The 26,596-nt window shown below is 38.2% G+C and overlaps 1 protein-coding gene across 2 annotated transcripts; it reads right to left on the bottom strand.

Annotated features, from left to right (window-relative positions):
* Positions 1 to 157: 157 nt before the first annotated feature.
* LOC141905358 (dachshund homolog 1-like) lies at positions 158 to 26,352 on the bottom strand. Of its 2 annotated transcripts, none has more exons than XM_074794199.1 (10): positions 25,849 to 26,352; positions 8,621 to 8,739; positions 7,327 to 7,546; positions 6,923 to 7,041; positions 6,706 to 6,834; positions 5,077 to 5,322; positions 2,061 to 2,144; positions 1,682 to 1,879; positions 1,355 to 1,507; positions 158 to 1,167 (listed from the first exon to the last, which is right to left on the bottom strand). In XM_074794199.1, the coding sequence occupies exons 1-9, from the start codon at positions 26,337 to 26,339 to the stop codon at positions 1,407 to 1,409; spliced, it is 1,707 nt and encodes a 568-aa protein (XP_074650300.1). In that variant the 5' UTR covers positions 26,340 to 26,352; the 3' UTR covers positions 158 to 1,167; positions 1,355 to 1,406. The 2 variants fall into 2 exon arrangements, with proteins under 2 accessions (XP_074650300.1, XP_074650301.1); XM_074794200.1 differs by having other exon boundaries at positions 7,327 to 7,522.
* Positions 26,353 to 26,596: the final 244 nt, after the last annotated feature.

Genomic DNA, 26,596 nt, shown 5'->3' with positions numbered 1-26,596 from the left:
TGTTTTCTTTTTCGTGTGGGATTCTTCCCTGTAACGGCACCATTCACATCATGAATACCAGAAAACCTTCCCCAGACGCACAAAAACAATACACAGATATTCAATACATTTATATTCTATAATTTATTATACACAAGCAATTCATATCGTGTCTGATTTTTATAAAAATTTCATAATCTTTTCACAAGAACAGCATAATTGTAGACATTTAACTGATTTATACCATTTTTATAATAGAGATATGCCTATAGCGAACACTATTCCATAATACTATATAATAATTGAAATGACTGCCGCTGATGCGCAGGAAATTAAGAATCGATCAATTATTCATTCGTGTTTTCAACTGAAATGACGATAAAACTAATCGAAATCTGGCTCAGAGGTAGATGACTTCGTGAACCATTCGAAGTTTAGTACAATTTCTAAAAAGCACCGGCATTCATTACGAATCATTGCCACGTAACGGATTCATATCCGCGCAAAAATATTGATATGCATGCATGATTTGTGGGAGTAATTCTTCAAAATTTCATTCAGAATTCTCTAAATTTGTCATTTGTATTAAGAGATAATAAAACCGACCAGTCCTTATTCTTTCATTAGTATTGTACATATATATACACATTATTGCAACTCTCATTTCCGCTAAATTATTAACCATTATGGTTTATTAATTACAAAACCGATTTATTATCATACACAATGACGTACTCGATAACCATTTAATTAAATTTCAATCGATTAATATAATATAACTGTACAGATTTTCAACGATAACTTTTTCCTTAAGTTTTTACATGATCTATTTACATTCAGGAATACCCTACACGATGATATGTCTCATTCTCTTCGCTTGTTTTTATTATTATGAGCATTTTGATATAAACAGTTTTGGAGTCACACAAGGGATTCTTCGGTCACCGATTATGTTTTAAAAGTTTAGCGAGCAGGTAGCGACTGAAACGATTCTATACTCGCTTTAGCATTTTCTTTGAATGGAAATTAATTCTGTCCATTATTGTCGTAAGCTTTGGGATGTTATTGTACTGAGTCCCTGAGAAACCAATTGATATCCGAAGAGCAGCTTGACAGTAATATTTCTATTAAGTCGACCTTCTGTATCGCAATAACCAACGACAGATCTTATTTATGACTCTCATCATTCTGAAAAAGATCATCAACAAAGATTTACCTACAATGACTGCACTGGTTTATCAGTTCAAATAAGGCATAGGGCTAACAGACATATCAGATCATTTAGCAAATATTGCATCAGTGTAAAAACAATAAGTGTAATTATATATCGATTGTAATTAGTTTCTTATGTATTTATCGGTAATGATATACTCACTTTCGAATACTGTATTCCACGTATGATAAAGTTGCCATTGTGGCCACGTCAATCATCCGTTAGTTTTGATGGCCTGTATCACTGACGGACTGTGAGTACTTGTTTGAACTGTATTCGAGGTCGTGCTCGTGACGCTGGTTCCCGCCGAGAAAACTGTCAATAAACGAAAATTAAAAGATAAGATATATTCACTAGTCTTGAATTACAGAGTTCATGAATCACAGTTCCGTGTGTAATCCGCAATCGGTAATGATCTGAATATTGATTTCAGTTCAGTTTTGGGTCGATTTCACATTTTAATCTTTCATTATTAGAATCAATACTCACCATTCATCATAAATCGCTGATGGTCTTCTGGAGATAGAGAAGGCATACGAGCGGGCTCGTCTGTATTAGGGGTCGGCGTGGCACCATTTTGTTCTCTAAGCACCACATTATTCGCCGCTACGCTATTCCTCGCCTCGATTTGCTCTTGTAACTTCCTTCGTGTCTTTTTCTCTTTCTTCCATCGCTTTTGGAACGTTTCTGTGTTAAAAATGTGCAATAAGTAAAATCGTAAAAGTGCTGGATGAGCTTCGATGCGTCTTGAATGTCAAGTGCCGCGCGCTAAACAATCTTTCCCGTCGGTAGTACGGTTTTTTTCAATAAGCAATATCAAAGCAAATAAAGAAATCATCAATATGATAAAAATGCTATTGATACTGACCGGCTAATTTCTGTTCTTCCATTAATCTTCGTTCAAGATTCTCGCGAAGCTCACGTTGTCGTAAGTACTCCATTTTCAGCTCAGCTACAAAGACAGAAACAGAAACGGACATTCGATTAATCGGATTCAGAGCCGATGAACTTATCAATTCATAATGCTTCGGTATCGTGTTCGTTCGTTGCTTTCTTCTCCGATGCGTTTTGACACGAATATATTCTCAAAAGTCTCGTTAAGGTTAGTACCGGCGAACGGGTCAAATCTGATACCTGTATTTCATCCGATTTCCTCGTTCCGTTCGTTGGAAATCATCGCCCAGTAAATGGAAACCCTCCCTATTACCAGGCGTTCATTTTCTCATCCACATAACTATAATATGATCGAATTGCATTAGGATGCGTACCTTCTTCAAACCGGGTAAGTTACATCCGAGATGATGTAGCAATAGACGAAACGAAATATCTTAAATCGCTCGGGTGTTCTACGAACTCATCGGTAAGAACCATTAACTTCCTAAGTCTAATTTCTAAATATCAACTGACTGACATCAAATGGGATTTCGAAACGAAGTCATGAGTAACTAATATCTTTTCCTGGTTTTTCTTCTGTCCGTTTAGTAAATGGTTTTTCTCGTCAGATCCATCTCGGCAATTGAAGATGAAAGAATAAACTATCACATCCGATGACCCTCTATTCTGATCATATTTTGTATCAGCGACAATTCGCAGGTGAAGTAATGCAATATTCTCTCTCTCACTCTGCACTAATGGGTCATTTCCAGTGCGTTTAAGGCGTCGTTTTTACGTCTCTTGTGTCGCGTAAGCGCGAATTCTTTTGGGAGATGTTTTCCGACTAACGCAAAAAGCGCCGTTATCACCACGTAATGTAAAAATACCGACTGATCTAATTTACGAAATTCAATCGAAAAAATGATAAACCATTTTTCGTCGAGTTGAAAGCGGGTTTATGTAGAAGTGAGACAGGAGGGAGTCAGTCAGTCAGTCAAGACAGAGGGAGTCAGTCAGCCAGCCAGTCAGTCAGTCAATACAGGGGGAGTCAGTCAGTCAGTCAGTCAGTCAGTCAGCCAGCCAGCCAGCCAGTCAGTCAGTCAGTCAGTCGGTAAGTCAGTCGGTAAGTCAGTCAGTCGAATTGTGGTTTAGGCAGAAAACTTGGCGAAATGCTACGTTTTTTAATTCGCATCTGTTTTTTCTCAGACATTCACCGTAATAATTACGATTTTTATATCTGTCACGAAACAGCGTAATCTCTGGCAATAGTTCTTTTGTAGTTTTTTTTCAAAATGAAAAACCCGGTCGTCGTCGATCTTGATAAGAGAATCACCAAACGGCTGCGGAGACTCAAGGCGAGCGAATTATGAACCATCGGCCACTAACCATCTGTCACTAGGCTTACCGCCATTTTCCATTTCTTATTACATCAGAAGCTAGCCTAATCCAAAATTTATATCCCGATTCAAATCAATCATCATACATCAAAAACCGATTCGCCCGGACTTCGAAATTGAACGTTAGTTCTATTTCCTCCCATTTGATAGCAGCATCTGTGTATAAGTGATTCCTAGTTTATTATTGGCTCGAGATATGATTTATTCGGCGTTTTAAAATCAGACGGTTTTAATCAGAGGCAAACCGAACGCCGGTGATCCGCGTGATAGGCAGTTAGTTCTTCAATCATTGTAAAAATAGGGATTGCAGATGTCTTTTAATGCTGATATGTATTGAAAAAGACTCTATAAATCTGACAGAATCGTCGATTTACGGACATCGCGAATAAAACAAAAGCAATTTAATCAACTGCCACCTGCACATATCTCATTTGATTCTTTAAAACAAACACAGACTTAGCAGCAATAAGCCAGTGTAGGTTTAATAACAATATTAAGCCACTGTGTATCGTGATTATATGAAATGAATGTCGATTCGGGGATATTGGCAAATTTATTGAAACTAGAAACTAATTTGTGAATCCTTGACCCGATATTGTTAGAATACCGACTCGCTTTGTCGTAAGAATGGGACTCGTGTGAATTCTTCAGAAAACGATTATCCATTTATTCTGAAACCAGAAACGCGTTTGAAGACGTTTCATAAAGACGTCGATTCATCAGTAATCGTTACTTATAACACGAATGATCCATTCGGACCACACAAGGCGCGCAGGCCTCTCTCCAGGCGCGACAAAAACACGGCCGAATGATTAGTAAAATAATATTCCGCATTTTGTAATACGGCGCCGAATCGATGAGCTGACAAATTCAACATTCTGTGTTAACTGAATTCAAACAGAGCATACAATTAACGGTAGTCGATACGAGCGTCAAATTATTCGTTGAAAGCCCGTCCGACATCTACATCACTCGATTTTCCGTAATTACATAACGTTTACCGCTTCTTCGTCACGACGACAATCTCAAGAAGACTCCACTCAGTAAAAACTCGATATGAATTAATGACTAACTCAGCAATGAGATATAGAGAGATAGAGGGGGACGCCGTTTAGAATTATTATTTCAATGTGATATCTGAAGGATTCGAATAAATTCCCTGTTAATATTAAACATACAATATAAGATTCCACATATACTGCTGCTGCTGGTGGTGGTGGTGGTGCAGCTGCTGCTGCTGCTGCTGCTGGTGGTGGCGGTGGTGGTGGTGCTGCTGGTGGTGGTGGTGACGGTGGTGGTGGTGCTGCTGCTGGTGCTGCTGCTGTCGTTGTTCAACGTAATCTTTCAAGATCATTTTGTGGAAAACACGCTTGGATTTGTCATTAGTGGTACTTTATAAACGGGAGACGATTCTTACCTGGGAACGGGCCAAAATAAATCAAGGGATCCGATGCTCAAAAGTTGGTTAGAGATACCGAATGGATAGTTGAAATCGTAATAATCAAAATCAAAAGTTGAAAGATTATTTATTTAACGGTATCCGTCCTTTCAGCAACTGACCCCCCCCCCCTTCGTATTCGCCGGTGAAATCGTTAAGTGTATTGTTTTGCCTACCTGTTTCCATGTGAACTTGTCTGTCGTATTGTTTCGAGTGTTCTAGCGCCACTTTCATAAGACCTTGAATGTTTAGCAGCAATGCTTCCAACGAAGAAGGTGGTCCTTGAGGCAGGTCATCGGCGGATATATTACTAGTCGGTTGCGGAAATTGTTTTTGCTGCGAATGCACCGAATGAGATTCGTGGTTTGTGACGCCATTATTGTTATCTCTGTTCGGTGACGTCGAATCCCGATCTAAATCATCTGAAAATCATTTATGAAAATGAATAATTCTGAAGAGATCGAATTGAACTATAGGATTTACCGTCACGGGTGACGCTGAAATTTTAATACACACATTACAAAAATGATATAATACTACCGTAAGAACACGAAAACGTTTTAAAACACCGACAAATTTTAAAAGAAGATTATTAAGAATTCCTTGGCTTTTTGGCTTTTTATTAAAACAAATTGTTTTCAAGGGATTACTATGTAAGATATGACGAGTTTATATATTGACCAGAAGGATTGACCAGTAGGATTGACCAGTAGGATTGACCGGTAAGCCAGTGAACTGTGAACAGTAAGGATGAGAATTCTAAGTAAGTGTCCATACATGAATTATATATTATGTGCAGGTCGCGTATGTTTTGTTTAGATTAAGTTGTTTATTGGTTCGTTTGACAAAGGTAAAATAACCAATATATTCTTGGACCACATCCCCGTAGCAATAAACGAGTTCAATATCCATATGTGAAAGAGAGAAAGAGAAAGAGAGAGGGGAAGAGTGCTCGCGTGACGAATGCATGATAAACATTTGTTTTCTTCAACAAATCGCATTGATCTGTCGGTAGATCGGTTTCTATCGCGTCTCAGGGGGTCGGCTTCCTGCTTATTGTCAGGTGGTATTGTAAACACGTCTTCACTACCTCAAATACGCCACAGAACGTGGAGAAATATTTGAGTTGAGATTTATCCATAAATGTTTGTGCGAATGCTTTTGTTGTCATCGATTACAAATAAGAACTAATATGCGGGTCGTTTTTGTTCGGATGATTCGCGATGCGGCGACGGGAAGTTTACGTTCGTATTCCGATCCGATATTTTGCGCAGCTCCACAGCGGGAACCGAGGACCCAACCTTTGGAAATCGATGTGAACCACACGCGCGCGACTAAATTAACTATAATTATACCGATAAAACCATCGATACAAAATCGTAAAAATAGCTGGATATATTCATATTAGTTTCAGGGGAATTGAAAGTGTTGAATGATATCAAAAAAATGGATTATTGATAGTAGGACAGTCGGTACACTCACGTGGAGACGTGCAGAATTGACTATAGGATTTAAACACATTTATATACAATGATGAATTAAAAATGAGATTCATCTCATTTTACAATATATTGTATTTACTCATGCTACTTTCTTTTGTAGTTTAATTCGTGAATAAAACATCAAAATGAAATTGAAATCAAAAGACACAAGGTTTCAGACTCTCTCTTTCTCTAGACAATCGTCAGGTGTGAAGAAATAACTAAAACCGCTAGCACCATGCGTATTGATATCATCACGTGAAACACTGCACAAACTTCAACTCAACAACGATTCCTCCACACGATGGAGATGATCACACTTACCATCCATATCATCGTGATCGTCATCATCATCGTCATCGCTTCGGTCTGATTCCTGTTTACTTCCCGAACCTGTGGTCACGTGTTTCTTCAAATCGATAGGCCCGTTCACTGATAGATCGCTCGGGGTACCTGGAAACAAAACCAATAAATAAATCGTATTCAATATAACTAATTTCATTCATTTGATTTTAAAAACTAATTCACTGCTGATTCTTACCGGATTCTTTATCAATAGGACTGTGTCTATAAGTTGGTAAAGCGTCGTGTCTGATATGATGATGTTGAATATCCTCTCTATGATGATGTTCGTCGAACGGATGATTTTCACCGTGCGAACTACAAGAAAATTGACGACTGAAATCAATAGCGGTTCTGCACAGTTATATTTCATATTAGAGTTTGAAATTGGTGTAAATGACCAAAGAGTTCTGTTAGGAGTTAACTGATTGAAAATGAAATAATTTCAACCCTGAGATAAAGTCCAGGACCCAGTTCCACATAGATGTGAGTTCAGATTTAACACATCGAAAATGAACTTATTCAATCTGAGAGTTAACTCTAACTCACTGCTGTAGAACCGACGACCCTTGATTATCAGATTCTGACCGGTGTGATATTTACCTGGGTGAAATAGAATCTACGTCGGCGCGGGTTCGTTCTTTCAGCGTCGGATCGATGTTGACTCCCAGATGAGGGTGGTTCATAACCATCGACGCGGCAGACGACATGTGCGAATAACTAACCGGCAAAAACGGTAACATTCCCAGATGAGGAGGATAGTGATGATACCCATTCGGAATCCCGTGCGTCTTTTCGGCTGCAAGCAAAAGAAGAGACGGATCTGATGTATTAGACGTGCGCTATCGAGCACAGTCTGTGAGTGAATGATCATCATTTTTGCAAAAACTATTTCATCAGATTAGTATAGCGTAGCGAAGGTGAAAAGGGAAGTTTTTAAGTTTAAGATCTGTAATCGCGAAGACAGTACTTTACAGGTTAACTTAACGAGCTTTCGCTACTAGTTTATAGAAGCTTCATCGGGTGAATGAGTCATTTACCTGATAAACTATACCATACACTTGTACCGAACACTTATATTTTTCATAAAATCAACCTCGTCTACAAAGAACTATCGGTCTTCACGTATATACTGATAACCGGGTTAACACGATTCCTCATCTACAACTCTTACAGTTTTAGAGAAACACTTCGGGAAATGGTTGAGAGCAGCGAGAAGAATACATCGACGTGTATTGATTATATCAGATATAATTAAATCAATTGATGATCACAGAATTGATGGTCGCAGAATGGATCTTACGATGTTACGGAAAGTGTCCGGCGTCCGCAGCCGGCGGCGATGTAACTGTCGACGATAATAGAAATGGACTTCTGATAAAAAAGACGCATTACACAGCAAATCAAAGCATCAATGGTCACGGCGTGTCCATTTCGTTTATTACAGGTTGTGGCAGTAATGCGATATTAAACTTTCAGCGCGATGGATAACCCGTGTAAACCCGTGTAAAGATGACACCTCCAATAACTCAATCCGTAGCTCTATTGAGATGTACTTATGGCACCATATGATTTGATCTGTCCGCGAATGATGGTTTGCTAAATGCTACGCACACAAAACCATATTATTGTGTAACCGCGAACAAATTGTGTTTGGCATCCGTGTCGTAATCGGATCTCAGACCGCACCAATGATTCCGTTCGTTGTAGAAAATACGATAAAACTCATGTGCGAATTCGTCCTATCGGGAATTTACACGTCTTTTTCTCCAATTAATCTTAAGGAGCGACCGGAGAAAAAGGAGGAAATCTCCTCGCCGCTCAGAAGGAACTATTCAGTGAAGAGCGTTGTTGACGATGGGCGAGAAGAAATATCGGGTTCGCGTGTACTACTCACCTAAAAGACGATTACTGTAAAGATAATCTGTATCCAGTCGACTTTTCTTCAGTTTGTCCAGAGTGTCGGGGCTGGCGTGAACTGCCGGGCTTCTCTTAGGAGGACGACCAGGACGAGCACTGCAAAAACAAAACGATATTTGTATTCATGAAAAAACCGGGAACTTATGACGAACAGTTGAGAAATAGATTCTATAAATCTGATCTGACCGATCATCATTCAAGCATCGTGTAGTAATTTAGGACCAGAAATGAAAATGAAGGCAAGAAATAGAAAATCAGAACAAATGTAATAAGTAAATAGGATGATCATCGATGTAATTGTATTAATTCTCATTAGCCGAGGAGCGCCATTATACCGAGACATGCGGCCGCACGAATAGATATTGACACGTCCTGCAGACTTACAACACAAATCGACAAATGAAAGTAACAAATATACGCACATATTTGACTAATTGTCGACGTTAATTGCGATTCGTAATCAACAACCGATGGTCAGAGGTAATGATCAGTATCGACCATCCGGCTGACTGAAAATCCAATTATCATTTGTGCTAGCCAGGAATTTTGCTGATTGCGTTACCGGTGCTTAATATAGATCGTTAAGGGTCATTCGGGCTTAATAGAATTAATCGCAGTGGCTTTAGATGTTGACGTAGATAAAAAAACAGTTGATGACTGCCCTGAAAATCTTAGTAATGTCGGATGAAAAAAGTGCAAATGCGTCTACGACATATTTCCGAATCTGTATTCTTTTAAATATTCGTTTTAAACTTGAATTAATAAGTTTAGTTGATTATAAGATAATGGCGGCAATCTGTCGCCACATTAGAATAGGACGTATAGAAAGTGAAACAGGTTGCTGGTGAATTGTATTCAATAATTGTTTCGAGAAAATGGAGAACGCGCGAGAAAAACGTCATTCTTTGAGAGTAAAATGCGCAGAGACGAGGTCGTCCTTAATTAGAAAGAATTAGACGACAGCGTGGCTTCAGTTCGTTCACATTCGGGGGTGGTGTTGTGTCATAACGATGTGTGACTGAGGTTAAATACATTAATGAAACAATCATTTGAAAAACTCCTATAGTCAGCAGTCCAATTCATTGCTAACATGCAGATGGCTACGCTTTTATATTAATTGACTCGTATTTGATAAATGAGCTTCAGAAATTATGTCTTGGTGTTTCTTAATTTGCAATATTAAAAACTAATTAATTTCCGTCTATCAGACACATCTGGTCGGTTTATGAAAATTCCAGTTCACACACGACGACGATACGCGCACGATTGTGTCTGTACTACGTTAAATAGCTACACTTTACATACAAAAGAACAGCAACGAACGCAAAATGAGTTTGATGATTCGTTGTTGTCGCAAAGATACAACTCGCACGGAAATAAGACCGGTCTCCAGTACGGCGCATTTCAAAAACGACCGTTTAAAAATTGAATTCTTTAGAAATTTACGATATCCGTTAAAACTTCAGTCGTGAATTGAGATCAAAATAACTACTTCAAATGTCGGTGACCGGGCTCTCGGTTACACCCACTTATACAACCATTCATAAATAACGTCAAAAGTCTATTTTCTGGCTTTGCATCAAAAGTTCTTCTTTTCTTTTCACGCGGATAAAAGAACCGCAACAAATATTCATCCCACGTATACGGGTTCTTAGAGCAACCAAGGACACCAAACAACGCTCGCTACAATAGAAACGTCATCGTCTACGCGTAAATCAACTACAATTTAAATTGTTACATTTGAATTAAAAATTCCCGGGCCCGGTTCTATGATATGTCACAGCCCGGCCACAAAGTCGTAAAAAAGTCTCAAATGTTTTTTTTTTTAATAGCAGTTAAACGAGGTCGCATCGTGCGCCTGTTTGACTGGTAGCTATTCACAGAGACAGATATTCGAAAAGAGTTTCGAGACATCTCGAACAAAAACGACCCCAATAAATCCCGACGACTGTTCGTTAACGTTCTTATTCGCCTTATTTCGATGATCGTTCTTTGAACGGATCGCGCGGTTTTCAATCCATTTTATGATTATTGCGGCCTCATTTCGAGTGCGGTTATGGCTGTAAAAACGTCTCGTTATTTTTAATTCCTCTTTAAATCAAATTGAAACGAACGTTTGTATTTAGTTTTTAAAGATTGTACAATTGAAATATAGCATTTCTCACGAATGTTCGATTTGTTTAAACCCGGGAGACGTATACCCCTATTCGACTTTTGACAGAATTTTTAAAATACGATACAATAAATCTTTGCGAGGAACTAAAGAAAATTTACCTCGTTCTTTCATCAAAGCCTATCGGATTTTCTGTGAATCGACGCAAAGTCGAGTCATTTTCTTTCAATTAGAAAAAAACTGCAAAGCTTCAACTCGCGAAAAATCGTTTACAAGGCGCCGTCTCTTTTTGATTGTCACCGGTGCCTTCTCGTGTCAAATCATTAGTCGAAATCGATTTTAATCACGGGCAAAAATTAATGATGAGAAATTCAAACAATTTCTAATCTTGTCAATGTTTCTCAATGTGCTTTTGTATCGACGCGCATCTGACACGAGATGATTTTGAGCGATTGAAATGCAATCAGAGCAACTCTCGCGTCGGAAAAACGAGATTCATTTAAAACGGAGCCGTCCGCGATGACGCGCCAGTCAGTGCTCGGCGGCAGACGTCACAATCGATGATCGATATTCACGTTTTAATGAAATGTAAGTTCTTCAATTCATGTTCGGCAAACGTCGTATCAAATCTCGCGAAAACAGACACTCAAAATATCAGGAATTATCCAATAAAATTGTGCTGTTTTAATTTCAAAATTTTCAGGCCACGCATCGTAGATTTGCGTTTCCCTTTTTTCCGAAATGGCATGTACACCGTCGTTAAAGTGTTTCTCATCAGAAAACAACTTGAGAATATCTCTCAATGTTAACGTCATGAATAATTTGCAATAAACATTTGAGCACAAATAACGAATTTTACTATGATATATCATGGAAAAATGCGACGAGAAACACGGATTTCAATTGTGTGGCCTCGCTTAATATCTATCAGCAATTGAGTAGCGACGCGAAAACCGTTAAAACACCGCTTTGCTATCAATTTAAAACCGCGAGTGTCTTCGTAAAGAGTTACTTTCGCCGGAGAAGTAAATAAACTTCTTCACGAATGAGCCAATTGGTGATTGAATTAGTTTTTGTATATTGACAGCGCGATGTTTGAAGAAACAATTTCGTCGAGTATAAATGTAAATACTTTGTCTTCTTTATATCGTGAAAAACGTTCGTCTTATTCCGATAATTAAATATCCGTGTATTTGGAGTAGCTCTATTTTATTGCTTTGAAATATGAAATACACGAAGAGAGAGAGACAGAGACGAGTAACGTCGCATTTGTTTTGAGTACGTGGCTCTAAATGCGAGCGAAACTTATCAGTTTGTATCCAAATCAGAAAGATACCTATCACTATAAATTCGAGGAAAATTTCGGGGTCGTCCACTATTGGTTATTTCAATAGAGTCAAGGTCGATTCATTACATCCCTAACAAAAATCGAAACAAAGAAAATTTTAGTTCTACCAAATTGTAAAGCTATGAGATATATTTGTATCTCTGTTGAAAAGGCATCCTCACAGTGGGGTAACTTGCCATGAATATCAACACGAGAGGTTGCGTCTTGTAAGTCTTTACTGGTAAAGGTGACACTCTCAAACTCCTTTTAGAAGTCAGGAAAACTTGGCGACTAACTGTCAAAGCTTTCAATGACACAGATACAGAACGATTTAATATTTACTATTTGATAATTGACGAACTGAATATGGCAAATAGCAATTAAATACGTTGGATGTGGAGGAAAGATTCTGGTGTGTTTATCAAACACTTAATGTCTTAAATACAGCCGCATTTAATGCTATTCAAACGCGTCTTCTATTTCGTTATCGTAACTACAAATGTTATTTGCTTATCATTCAAGTTACCGTGTTTCAGATGGAAGCGGCTTATACCGGAATTGTCGCCGTATAATTTCAAAACTACGCGCATTGAAGATTCTAATAAGCATATGAATGATTGCAGCGATTAGAATTCATACTAATGACCATCGCAACGTTTATTATTAACGTCAATTCAACTCTAAATAAGATTAATCTGGTAAAACTCACGCCTGAATTTATCATTGATAAATCTTTCATATCGTATCAAGTCATAATTCATTAAATATGGCCAAAATGGTCGAGTGCCGGGCCATGTGTACAACGGATCTGATCTTCACTGCTCTGGTGATATAGGATAAATTCCCTATCCTAGATATTCTAGTACGAGTTAAAAAGTAGAGAACAGAACTTTATGTATATTTTGTGATTGGGTTAGTGTAACTGTTTAGTTACAGAAATTCATAAAACCGACATTTATCTCCCGACGCCTGGCTATAATAAAAACATTTGTCCATAAATTCTTATCAGTTGCAAATCAACTGCATTCAACAAACAGAAGGCTTTTTATTCGTTATCTGTTGGCGTTTTTTAAAGCCGTTCCATTAAAACATGAAATTTAATGGCTCACAAATAAAACCCCGAGTGCCGATAATGATAACAAAAAATCATTCCGGCTCGTTCGTGAATTTTAGTTTTATTTCTTTTCCCGGTTTGAATAGCTGATAAGGGTAAAGATCGTAAATAATAGTCAGCAACGGTCATGATATACAATAGATTTCGAGTATTTTACACGTGTACTCTAGTATTCTGTGTTCGAATGCGTAGATATGAGTTTGCGTGGAAAGAAAGCGCACCGTCGGGGTTTTTTCAAGTGTCGACATGAATTGGCGTGTCAACGATACCAGAAATACATTAATTTTATGATTCTATTGTTCGTCACGTTTAGGGTTTGAATTTTTCGAATTCATTTTGTTTACATTTTGAGTCATCTAAATTTTCTGCGGCAAACATTATAGAAAAAAACAACGTTTGATGCTTCTGCGCATTCTATGAATTTTGTCTTGTCCTATTTCGCGTTTTGCTGCAAGAATTATAGCTTCTGTCAAACGTGGTCGTGTAGATAAAAAGCTACTTAAGGCAGTTATTTTTCAGATTCGAGAAACCGGTTTTGCTTCAAATCCCATTCATCAAATCGCTTCAGTCTCGTACGAGCATCGAAACGAAAATATCCTTAATCGGATACGAGTTGGTAACATTTGGACTCTAAATTGAACAAATAACGCAACTCGCACGACCCGAAATCTTTTTTAAAACCTATTGAAATGAAAGTCAAATTTTCAATCGTCGAATGAAAAGAAATAAATCTTGTCTCTCGGATTACACAAAGAAATCCGTACGAACAATAGCGACTAAAACTGCGCCTTCAATCAGTGAGTTAATCTTCGAGTTGCTTCTCTCAGAAATTGGATCTCAAGATTACAGATTATTTCAACACGCAATTCATAATCTCAGATTAGTATCGAATAGTTTTTTGTGAAAAGAAATAAAACGCCACACGTGGAAAATATTGTTTTTTTAAGCCGAAAACATTTAGGAAAACTAGAAAGGCTATACGATATTGGAAAAGGTTTGATCGGACAGTACACGCATCCCCTCGACCTGAGAATCCGAAATCGGTCAAAGAAATTCGATATCGAAAGAACTATTCGCAACCTGCAGATCAGACTTCCTAAAGAAGACAAGACGACGCTTTGATAACAGGCTATATTCGAGAAATAATGAAAGAACGTTGGGTTTGTTTTCGCAGACACCGGTTGTGTCTGATGCTGTGGGGCGTTGGTTAAGCCGTATCGTATTACGCCATTAAACGACAAGACAGACGAAATTCAATTAAAATATTTAATAAGCGTCGAATAGCGAGAACTAGTGGAGGCAGAGTCAATCATCGCACTACAAAGCGCAATAATTCGGATTCCGGAGGATTGTCGGCTACGAGTTCAAAGAGACGCACAGTCTTCGGCGTTCGGCTGTCAACTTTGTTGTAGTCGGACCATTAATTTATCGTTCCAAGGGCTTCGGCGGCGTATAAATTTTCCACTTAAATCAGATGTTATGTGGCAATCCGGTTCCCTATCACAAACAAATCATATGCCTCGAGAAATAAATGTCGTCGGATATAATTATTAGCACTGCGCATTACAAAGTATTCCATTTTGCCGAGGTCAAAATATACACGTAGTTATAGCGTCGTAAAACGCCATAATGCGAGATAATAGAATAACAAGATTGGCATCGAAAATTCAATATCTGCTCAGCGATATTCACGAGCAACTTCTAAGAAGTATAAATGATATAAATGATAAATCTTAATTTCGAATGTAATGCTTCATAATATGATATGAAATTCTCGGCGACAAGTCACGTTCCGAGTTTGATAATCGATTTCAAAATGGCCGCATTGGAGTCGCGAATATAACAAGATGGAACTTTGACTTAGATCTAGAAAAAGCTTCGTGATAACGTAAGTGGGTAGAAATGCATTGACGTTGACCACGGAGACTATATTTCGGCGGTATATTACGCCAATCATCGCCGGCAGCCAATTATTCGCGTTCGAACTATTTTTATGGCCAATCCAAACATCACGGGCATTTGGTACCTGGAAACGTAATAATAGCCGTTATTGTTTCTTTTCTTTAATATAATAACTTCTCTGGTCGTTTCGCCATAAATCTTGCTAAATGAACTGCGCAATGTCAGATTGGTTGCGAGTTGTGCTCGATTCGGATAGTCGACTAGCACGCGTGATATCGTGAGAACGGTCATCTGGCCTCGCATAATAATAACACTAACTCCGCTAAATCTGGCCTACGCCACCACTCACGAGCAATAACTCCAAACCCTGTAAATTATTGTTATGATGACGATGGCGGATTAATTTGCCACTAAAAAGCCACTCGGAAATATCACAATGGCGTTAGATGGCAAAAGATAAGAGTTCTGATGTGCAGGGGTGTGTCGACGGTCTGATTATTACCTGTAATATCGTAGAATCGGTGAATTATTTCATGACTTTTATTATCGTATATCTGATTGGGAGTTTTTTTAATTAAACATAAATCACTGAATATAAACCGCATTTTCGTCGTGTTAATAATTCTCGGCGGCTCGTATTGTGATTAATAATTCTCCACTGGTGCAGTTCGGTCTTTGTTTGTTCAGCCTAAATGTGATAAACAACAAAAAAACAAAACCTGAAAGTCTATTGACGCCTTGAAAACTAACACACCTCGTCAAAAATGGATAACATCTTATAAAAGATCAGTAAATTACTTTTGAATTTGTATCGACAATTGAATTGATTGGCAAACAGCCTAGCCCCAATATCGATGACGTATAGTGCACATCCACAATATTTCCATTGCTTTCAAGATTCATTATCAAAATATGAAGATTTATTGAATAGGAAAAAAGTGTCCTGAGATTTAATCAATTGTGAAATTAACGCCAATTTCCACAATCGTAATTGTTTTTGAAAAGCCAATATTGATGACGTAATGCACAACTCGACATACACACAATCCCTTGAATAACGCAGAGTAGTTAGAAATGGAACATTTTTGTACAGGTTTTTACTACGTCAAAATTACTGTTGATTGTGTGTGGAATGGGATGAGATCAACTGACCGGATCACGCCCGCTGCACGTGATCATTATCCGACGATCAAAATCAAATCTGCGTCTGAAATAAGAGTTATTCGGCGCCGGTGAAAGGATCATTTTATCAATACGGTTACGCGCTAGTGAACACCGAACAGGTGAACGTATCTTCATCTTGTCACTTCGGAAAAAATACAGCTTTCGCGAATCAAACGAATATCATCACTCGACAGGCAATTAATAAGCGCGTATAGCATCCGTATCAGTAAAGCTATTTGCAAAATGCTGAATCACAGCGAGAGAAAGATAGTAAGGTTTCTATCAAATGCAAATATTGATCCATTAAAGCATACCTCTCTTAATCCATTTGCTTTGCAGAAAATGTAACACAATATTTTCTCCGCCGCGGCAAACTGAGCCACTCCGAAGTTGAAGTCTTAAGTAGTTATTTTTCTAATGCAACGAATCGAATTAATCTGCATGAGCCGCGCGCGGCGTTTCCGAGAATATTTCAGAAACCAAACGAAAACAGTTTTTCCAACTGAGAGCCATAAATGTTGCGATTTGGCGGTTGTTTTTACTGTTAAAAGATTTCGTCTGAAGTCGGAATAGTTGTGTATTGTGTCGTGACATCGCTTTGCTATTAGAAGAACAAAGTGTTTCGCGGTAAAAATATTCTCGATGCTCGTCAGGAATACTTGCATAAATCATACGGATTTCTTATACTGAGACCTTTACCAAAAAAGAAACGTCTGAATGTTTTGATATTTGAATATTCCATTACCAAGGAACAACGCGGAAGTCGATTCGATGAGATTCAATAGTTAAATTTCTCATCTAAATACCATTAAGAGATATTCGCTGTCAAGTCTCAAACACGTCTACATTTACAAAGATTGATAAACGATTCCATCAAGTGCGCGACGTCGCGAAATCAGATACAGAACTCGAGCAAATATGATTTTATGATTCGGCGAAATGTCGAATTAATTGAGGAAATGTGACTGAATGAATGCCGCTCGACAGGAAAAACGTTGATTGCTGTTTACACAGGAATCATACTGTCAATTCGTTTCAACTGCGACTCGATTGTTTCCGATGCTAAGCCAATGAAGAAAGACAAGAAGTCACGTCGTTATAACTATACCTAGAACTAACAGACCCAACCCAGAAAATATAACGACTAAATCATAGAAATGTTTTTCAATTAACCCTAATCGTGCGAAGGCTTGTCATTGTTTCATCAGACCGGTTATTTCTATCCAAACCAGTTCCACCAGTTGTAAGTTAAGATTTGACTCGAGGGTTAAAACATTGAAAGAACTAATCTTGATTTAACTGTAAACCTACAACTGTGGAACTGGGCCGTCTAAAAACCGCAATTGTCCCAGTAAACCGTTGGCTACGTAGACATTAATAAATCGACGAAAAAAACGAAATAGCTATTATTTAGAATCTGTCAGATGCTGTGATTTTTCCAACAGGATCACGCCTTTGTCTGTGTATAAACCCGCGGCATCACTTATTGTAAAGTAGCCTAGCAGTAATGTATCCATTGTTCGAACGAGAACGCGAAAAATAAAATCCAAAATCCGAAAACCGCATTCATTGTTATTCTAGCATTCAATTTCAATAGTTCTGAAAAATTCTTAAGATTTCTATCCGTTTTAATTGCCATTTAACTGGAAAGCCGACTCACGGCCCATCTGTTTTAGTTTTTTGTTCACCGCCAAATTAAGATTTTACAGTAATTGAAGCAATTACCCGTTCACACATCTGTCCATTCCACACACATACACACATACACTCACATACACACATACACTCACATACATACAGACACTCACATACATATTGAGATTATTCGATATTATACATTAAACTTTTAACGTGAAGTTTATCGTGCACCGAGTGACACTGAGAAGACGTGATATTTTTGCTCACTCGTCTATCGACTGCTGATACAGACCAGAAATGAACGTTAAAAAAAACTGCTCACGTCTGAAAATCTTGAGAGTTGGTGGTAATTACATAACAACAGTCGTGGTTTATTACATTTATCATAACGCTTTACTATAACACAGACAGGTGGAATCGGAACATAAATCGGTCGTTTTTATCTAGATACTTGCGGCAATAGGCGCTTTACAGTTCACTCAACGTTTGATTAATTGACGAATAAAAACTATTACTGATTTCTTTATATACACGTGTTTTGAGGAGTCGATGTTTAGATCGAAGATTAGAGAGCGCAGTTCGAGTGAATATCACACGCATCAGTGACACGATATCGCTCTAGAATTCGAGTTCTATCTCGACGATCAAATAGTCATTAATGACCGCAGCTTCTAATCTCGCAGTGGTTTGGATAACGCCGCGCGCCAATCGTATTCATACCGTCGATTCGTTCGTTGCTTAATCCGCGCGAGAGAAGATAAATTTTCGGCTCAAACGAAGAAAATAACAACTGTAAAAACGTCTTTCTTATCGGGGTTTGAGGTGCGCGCCGGGTATATAACGATGATTTCTCATGAAACGAAGAGAAGTAAGAAAACTAGATAGAGAGATAGAGAGATAGAACACGTGTTATCCAGGATTAGAATTCGACAATCGAATTCTCAAATATTCTGAACCGCAAACACGAGTGGACACGTAGCCTTTTCCGTGTCTACAGAATCCGCCGCTATCAAAATGAGATGAATGATTGTCCGTTTTCTAGAACTTTCATAATCTGCAGACCGCAGGCTAGATAATTGTTTTCGTTGATCCTAGATTTCTATCTCAAACAACTCAGGACTCTACAATTCACAAAGCACGAAATGAATAATAAATAGGGATTTTTCTTTAATCTAAATGGTAAATAATTTCGATAGATTGGTTACGGAGACACGCGTAAAAATGAAATCCGACGTTATCAAACAGTCATCAATTCGAATGAACAAATTGGAAAATCTGATTCCTGATGTTGACTCAAAAAGCTTTTAAACGCCGAGAGAAAATCAATCTTTAATAGTGACAAGCGCAGCAGCCTTCCGCGCACCAGTCGTCGCCGCTGCAGCCATATTTGTACCTTTATCGCTGTTTAATTATTTACACAATCTACAGAAATGAATTGGAATAAAACGCGTGGCCAATCCTTTTATTACTAATCAATCTTAAAGCAATGGATATTTTCTATTTCCGCGCTCCGGCGGGCACGGTGCGCGCCTCGAAGCACACACCCGCGCTTCTTCTAGTATTCGGTGTGCGCGCGGCGCACGCGTATCAAACACAATTCATGGCCCGAACTCATTTATAATGAATAAGAATCGGTTGAGTGATATTTCATTTGTTTAGATTTAATTAATCATGGCCCCGGCGAAAACAGATGGAAAATAACAATCCAATTAAACATTGCAGATCTGCACGACATACACCGAGGAAATTATTGAGCGTGTGTTTATTGCCGTTTGAAACACAAACTCTTAAGTCATTTTCTATGGCAATGCGGTAAGATATAGAATTCCATTATAGACCGCGATATGATTGATTATTACGCGTATATACGTTATAATGGCCTCGTTTTTATTTGTAATTCGATTTGATATAAATTACTCCGATTTCGATCTCGGTAAACTCGACCGGGCGTGCATGGCTTCGCTCACGCAATCGCATTCATCATCCACTGAAATTAATAATAATATTGCTAAAAGATTGAATTGCACGTCGACGCCTCGTTCTGACAAAACGGGCAGACGTTTGGTGTGTGTGCACTTGCATCCGTCGCCACTCTATGACGTCATCAATGATGCAGCGTCGTCAGCAGACGTAATGAGAACGAAATCTAGACGCTTTTCAGATCCCAGTTACACAGTCCTGGTTTCAGTCCGAAAATGGTTAAGATTGGTCTTTAGCTGTTATATTTGCTATAGAACCAATATAGTCTTAGACTGGCCTTAGATGTCTATGACTGTGCTACTGACCCCTCTGGTCAGCCCAGACAAAACCCCCTTAAAATGAGTGTCCAATTTTCGATATGGGTTTTACTTCTCGGTGATGTTGAGTATCGAGTCGCCATGTGAACGCTCGGTCCAAACAATCCCTCCGAATCAACAAACGCAAGGTGGGGTTCATTAACACAAAGTGTCACAAGTTACTAAGCCTCTCGTGCATATATCCATTAGGGATTATTAACCTACGTAAATACACTATCATTAGATTTCAAACAAATAGAAATCACTAGCACAAAATTTACTCTCAAAACAACAACGTGAGTTTGAGAAACTAGCGAGCCGTGTGTATTTGTTTATCTAAGCAAACGAACGTATGGAAAGGTAAACTGGCTTTCTGTTAATTGTGGAACGATTTCGAGTTTCTTTGTTCGTCTTTGCCGCTATTTAGTTATTTCAAACAAAGCCAGTGAAACAATACAAAGAGCTCTCCGTGACAAAGTCGAAACTCATCAATTAACTTAGTACGAAATTGTCGGCTTTCACTAGCAAGAAATGACCGAAACTGAACGACAAAGTCAACGGCTTTCGTATTGACTCGGAATTGTCACCGGTTTGATCATTGTTTACATATCAAATTGACTCAACAAATAACTCCAACCCGCATCAACATTCATCTGTTTATCGGGCAATAGAAACCGAGGCGAATTTCTGATTTACAAACATTGAAATGCTTTCTAACCGTTCGCCCGCGTTTTAGCTCGAGCATCTGTCTCTGAGCATCTTTAACACCAGCTCAGTGAACGTTCGTCGACCCTTATACCGGTAATGACAAATCAACAAATATACGAATGAAAAAGACGAGAGTATAAGAAATAGGTGTCCTATGTCGAGTGAGCAGGTTCAGAAAGTGCACATGATATTCACCACTAAACAGCGAAGAGCGAATCGTGTGACCGAATTACCAACTATAGTGACCACTTCACTGTCATTGCACTGGACATTCCTTCTATCAATTATTTCATTTTTATTCGATCATTACAGCGCATTCACTGAGCGCCACCAACAGACACAAAAACTTCCACGGCATACAGCTTACACTCGAAGCCACTTAAGCAGAGACCTTTCATCTTTATTTCTCAAAATAATCTTGTGGCATCCTGTTTTAACGTTCCGAACCCGACGCACCGTTGGTTAATGACGGATACGCTACGATATTATTGATCACGTAAACAAATAGACAGTGAAATTAATTTATTCATTTGTGTTTAAGTTTCGAGGCTAGAACGGCAAAGTTGTTGATACAAAATGTGCTTCCAGTGACTTCGAAGAGATTAATGAGCCCCGCGAAAGAGGAGCGAATTATATATAAATGAACTGAATGCTCAGTCATTCAGATGATAAACACACACTAAATCGGTCAGTATTTATATTCATTTCTGCGTATTTAAAATCATCAAGGGACATTATTGTAGTAATTCTATAAATAAGGGGTTTTAACGTTTTAGCAGATCGGTGGAAGAATCGTTTGCTCAACTGTAGACATGACTTGTGTAGAATTAGCGCTCAGGTCTCAAGTCGAATGGAAAATTATCGACGATTCACGCATCACGTAAACTGAAGACTATGAATGGGCGATAAGTGAATGGAAATTCTATTGATATAAAAACTAAAATATTGACGATCGATACTAAAAACTGAAATCCCCTTTCTGGACATTGACAAGATTAATACGGAATGATTATCAGATTAGAAATCCTCCCTGCAGGAAACTAATCATATTATCACTGTTTGAAACTTGTTTCGGAGCAAAATGTCACGAACTACGAATGCCTTAAAGATTTGAATAGAACACATTTTCATTCCTGAGTCAATGATATATTTGTGTCATTGCATATCTTTTCAGGTTTATCTATATCAAATAGCAATTGTTCGAGTTGATTTCTTTATTTGTTTTCCTTTGAACGAAAATAATCATAATTTACGATTGAAACGTGCCCGAAAAATAGAATGAGTCAAACGCGAAACGAGATCTATTTCCATAGAACCGGTTTGAAGACATTTCTTTTTTCATTAATGTTGTCAGATCGATGTAATTTATTGTTACTGCATTATTAGTATTGTTATTATCATTAAGCGAATCAGAATATCAGCACTTTATAAAAGCACTGAAATATTTCCATTCGAAAATTACAAATAACGATATTCGAGTCAATTCGAAGGAATTCATATGAAAAATTTACGATATTTAAACCGATTCGACGAAATAGATTATTCACTCGTTCACATTTCTATTTATTTTTATTCATCCGAAGTTCGCTTTGGGCTCGGCTGAATCTTAAAGCTTTGGCGGCTGCATAAGAGGTCAATTCTGAACGGTGTATATCATACTTAAAACGTGTGAGAGTCGATGACGCAGTATGGTAAAAACTGGATCAAGAGATACCTCAATTTACTTACAATCAAACATATCATGATTTATTCACACAAAAATAAATATATACTTTACATATTTATGCATTTTATGACAATTAACCTAGTTTGGAATAAGTTCGAATAACGCGAAATGAAGTGTTTCTAAGGCGCTGAAGTGTCAAGCCCGCGCTCGTTGGACAGGGATCATTCAAATGTTAAAACGACCCGGGCAATCTACTTTTGCACCGGGATGACTTTTATTATGCGATAAAAAAGTCAGTCAAAGTAATTTTGACTTTTGTGCAAAAGGAAAATAAATCTTCTTTAGCAAATAACGTCGTTGGCATGTTCTGGTTATTCAGGTATGTTTTATTGTGCAAGGACGGCGAGAGATGTGTGTGTTCACACAACACACGAATATTTTGATCTATGTATTTTGAGTTCTTTCGAGAATTCGAGTTTATTCTTCGAATTCGTGCAATTATCCTTAAATAGAACTAATAACGACGATCGTTTTTAAGACGAAATAGCGACGTAAAGAATATCAATTACAGTCTGTTACAATTCAAACGTTTCGACAGTAAATTATCCGCAGTTTTAGTCAGAATTCAAAACGAATAATGTGTTGATATTCTATTGAATCGCTATTGATTTGTTCGAATGTTTGTTTTTTTTTTTCACGGAAAATCAGGCCATAGTTTTCGAGCCTCATTCCACGAATGTTTGGAACGAAGTTTGTTTTCAATGTATATGAAAATAGGCGTGTGTTCGGTTTATCTATGATTGTTTACGCGGATGTTTCACCGCGACAAGAAATATATCGGATTTCCTTCCTTTAATCGACTGAGTTGTTTTTTTTTTTTTCACGACAGATGTTGTAACGTCGGGCGCAGCTCCTTTATATTCAAACTTGGCCAAACAACGAACGCTGTTTAGTTCATCGGCATTGTAACTCGAACTCTTTTTTATAAATAGGCCCTTCAGTAACATTTTTACGTCAATCTGTAAAATTCAATTTGAATTCGAATGAACATTACATTGCTATTCTGTCGATGTTGTCTAGTGCTTTGCAAACAAGACAAACTGAACGAAATAGCTGATCGCGCGTTAAGTACTGTTCAAAATGCGCTACATTCACAATAGAAAAGACAACAAATCCCACTCAAAACTGAATACTTAGAACAATATTTTCGTTTTGTCTATCAGGCGATGTTTACAATTATTATTTGCCTTCTAATATGCGACAAAACTTGACATGATTTATGCCTATCACTCCGTTGCAACTACCACCACTTATAACAAAGGACTGAAATATGAAAATTTAAGAGAGGATTGAATTTTTCGATGCCGAAGATTTTAAAGATTACTTTTGCAGTCGTTGTCGGTAGGGGTGACAGGACGCGGAATGTTAATTAATGAAATCACAAGCACTGCTATGTATAGTCAGCAGGCTCGCGCTGTTAGAGCAGTACTTCAATAAGAATTATTGAAAATATAATTATGTCGAGTTGAAAATACGAATAATAACGAGCATCCATTCTGCAGTATCCGTGTTCATTGATTTCTGCCAGCCGATAAGTATTCGGTGCTTCGCGAAAGAAAAGAATACTTAAGATATACTTAATCTAGAAAAAAATGTTTACCCAAGTCTAAAAGACGAAAAACAATATCTATGGAAATTATTCAAGCCAACAGCGCAATGCAGAGAAAGATAATTAGAAACCCGTCATTGTATACAGAGTTTACTTTTGGTTGAATGTTCTTTTGTGAGTAAACTTGTCGAATATGTTATCATTTTAGTGTCTTATATTTTGAGGTTCCCTTTTTGATGGGTAATAAAATGACAACTATAGGCCAAATGCAGTTCACATCGAGTTCCCATCCAAATGAGAACCACAATCGCATCCACAATTACAATTAAAACAATTGTAAATAATCGAAATGGGCTGTGTTCTCCTCAGAAAACCTGTTGCCTATAGTGGACGATTGTAGATTGAGGAAGTCAAAAATCCGACTGAAGAAACTCTTTATTATATTATAAGCTCCTCGTTAGAAAACCACAAAACCAACCGGAAAACGAAACAAATAGTTGAGATAAAGAAAAGATGTCGACGAGGCGAAATAAACTTATTGTTTCTGTGAAAACTTGATACTAGAGATGTCAAAAAGAATAATAGCTCGCCTCATTCAGTTCGCACTAAGAAATAACATCTCAAACTGCTGTAATCATCATGTTTATGACTTTTTCCCAGTGAAGTTTTTTTCGTTGGCGCTCAGGCATTATATAGTGCTGCGGGGAACTGGTTTTACGTGATACCTATCACCTGCTGTAAATAGGTAAATAAATCTCAAATCTAGTGTATTTGAAATCCATGCCAAATCATCAAAGGTAAACTTAGTCATTAATACTTTCGTCATTCGTCCTCAGTCTTAAGTCATCAACTGGAAACCTTTCTAAAATCTCCATCTTCTCGTGAGCAACATTCAAAAACCGTCAATCTGTTAGCGCTATTTTTTCAAATGTTCGTACTAAAAAGATAAATGAATGTGACGCAAGCCGACAAACGAGTTGAGGAAGAAAAAGTGTCGTAGATCGTCGATACGGGACGGGGTAGAGGTGCACGTTGACGCTTTTAGGACTTAATCTTCTTAGGCAACCGACAATTATCAACAAAAGAAACGAGCCACATAGTGCTAATACGACATAGATCATGATAAATGAACATCCTCCGACGCCATTAATAACCAAATAATAGAAATGATTTTCTCTTATTCACTCGGTTAATCTATATTTCGACTGTTCTTCGCGAATGATATTTCCATATGAATCGACACCTACCGAACTCGATTAGTCAGGATTTAACGTGTAATTACATTTTGCCATCTAGTTTTTGTTGTTAGTTTTCACGGCCGTTAAAACGTTCGACTTTAATAATAATGTTAATAAAACGACGTTGACAGTCGATACGTATACGCGGTGTCGCGCGCTTAAAAATTAGCTATTCATTACCGAACGGTTATTCTGACCCGACACGCGCTGGGCGACCGTCAGTTCATTTATTAACACACGTAATTTATCATCCTGTCGTTTAAATTGAATATTAGTTCATCCTAATAGAATACCTGATAATTTCTCCAATTATTCCTAACTTTGGTCCCAGCTTACCTTAAGATTATACACATATTTTGCTTACTAATGAACACCTTCATTAAGATGAATCATCTCGTTACTTGTTTTGTAAGTCAGCTCGAAAGAGGAAATATGGAAATATTGTCTTACCTTGAATTCGTGCAGTCGTCGTAAAGAATATCAAACTCTTTGCACGAGATGAGTTTACACCGATTGACGCCCGGTTGTATGGCACCTAATCCCCGCAGGATTCGAACTTGTTCGACGTTGCAGACGATCGGAGTAACTTCCAGACGTTTCAGTTTTGTGTAAACCGTATGAAGTCCGCCGACCAGGTGTTTTAGAAACAATTCAAAAGCTTGGGGCAGACAGATAAGCTCGCGCCCGTCCACTGAAAACGCGGCAACTTTCGCGCCCCGGTATTCGATCATTTTACAAACATTGTTATCCGGGTGATTCGAAGCGACCGGCGGAGGACTGCTGTAACTAGGTTTCTCCATCTTCAGACTGAGCGGCTGAATATCTTCGCGGTACAGGGCCGGATTTATAGCGTGATGGGGAGGCGAAGCCCCAGGGCTGAGCGCCGTACGTCCGTTCAACATTGTATTCATAATGTTCATAGCACGCATGTGACAAGTCATCTGTGTTTGCACATGGACGTGCTGGCATGTAATAGCAAAGTAGAAGCAGAGCCGCCTCGCGCTATTGGTCGAAATCACTGAATGAAACACTGAAGAGGAGGGACCATTTCCCAATGATTGTGTGCACGTGCTCTCTTGTCAGCGGGCGACATTGAATGATTTTGATGTAAACATTGACAAAAGCTCGCATATAAGACACGGAATGTCTTTTGTCCGTTAACCGGTAGAAAGTGAATCTCGTTTTAATGCTGCTTAAT

The sequence above is a fragment of the Tubulanus polymorphus genome, chromosome 5 (genome assembly GCF_964204645.1).
Source record: "Tubulanus polymorphus chromosome 5, tnTubPoly1.2, whole genome shotgun sequence".
Taxonomy (NCBI): Eukaryota; Metazoa; Nemertea; class Palaeonemertea; order Tubulaniformes; family Tubulanidae; genus Tubulanus; species Tubulanus polymorphus.
This window is presented reverse-complemented; position numbering and strand designations above follow the sequence as displayed.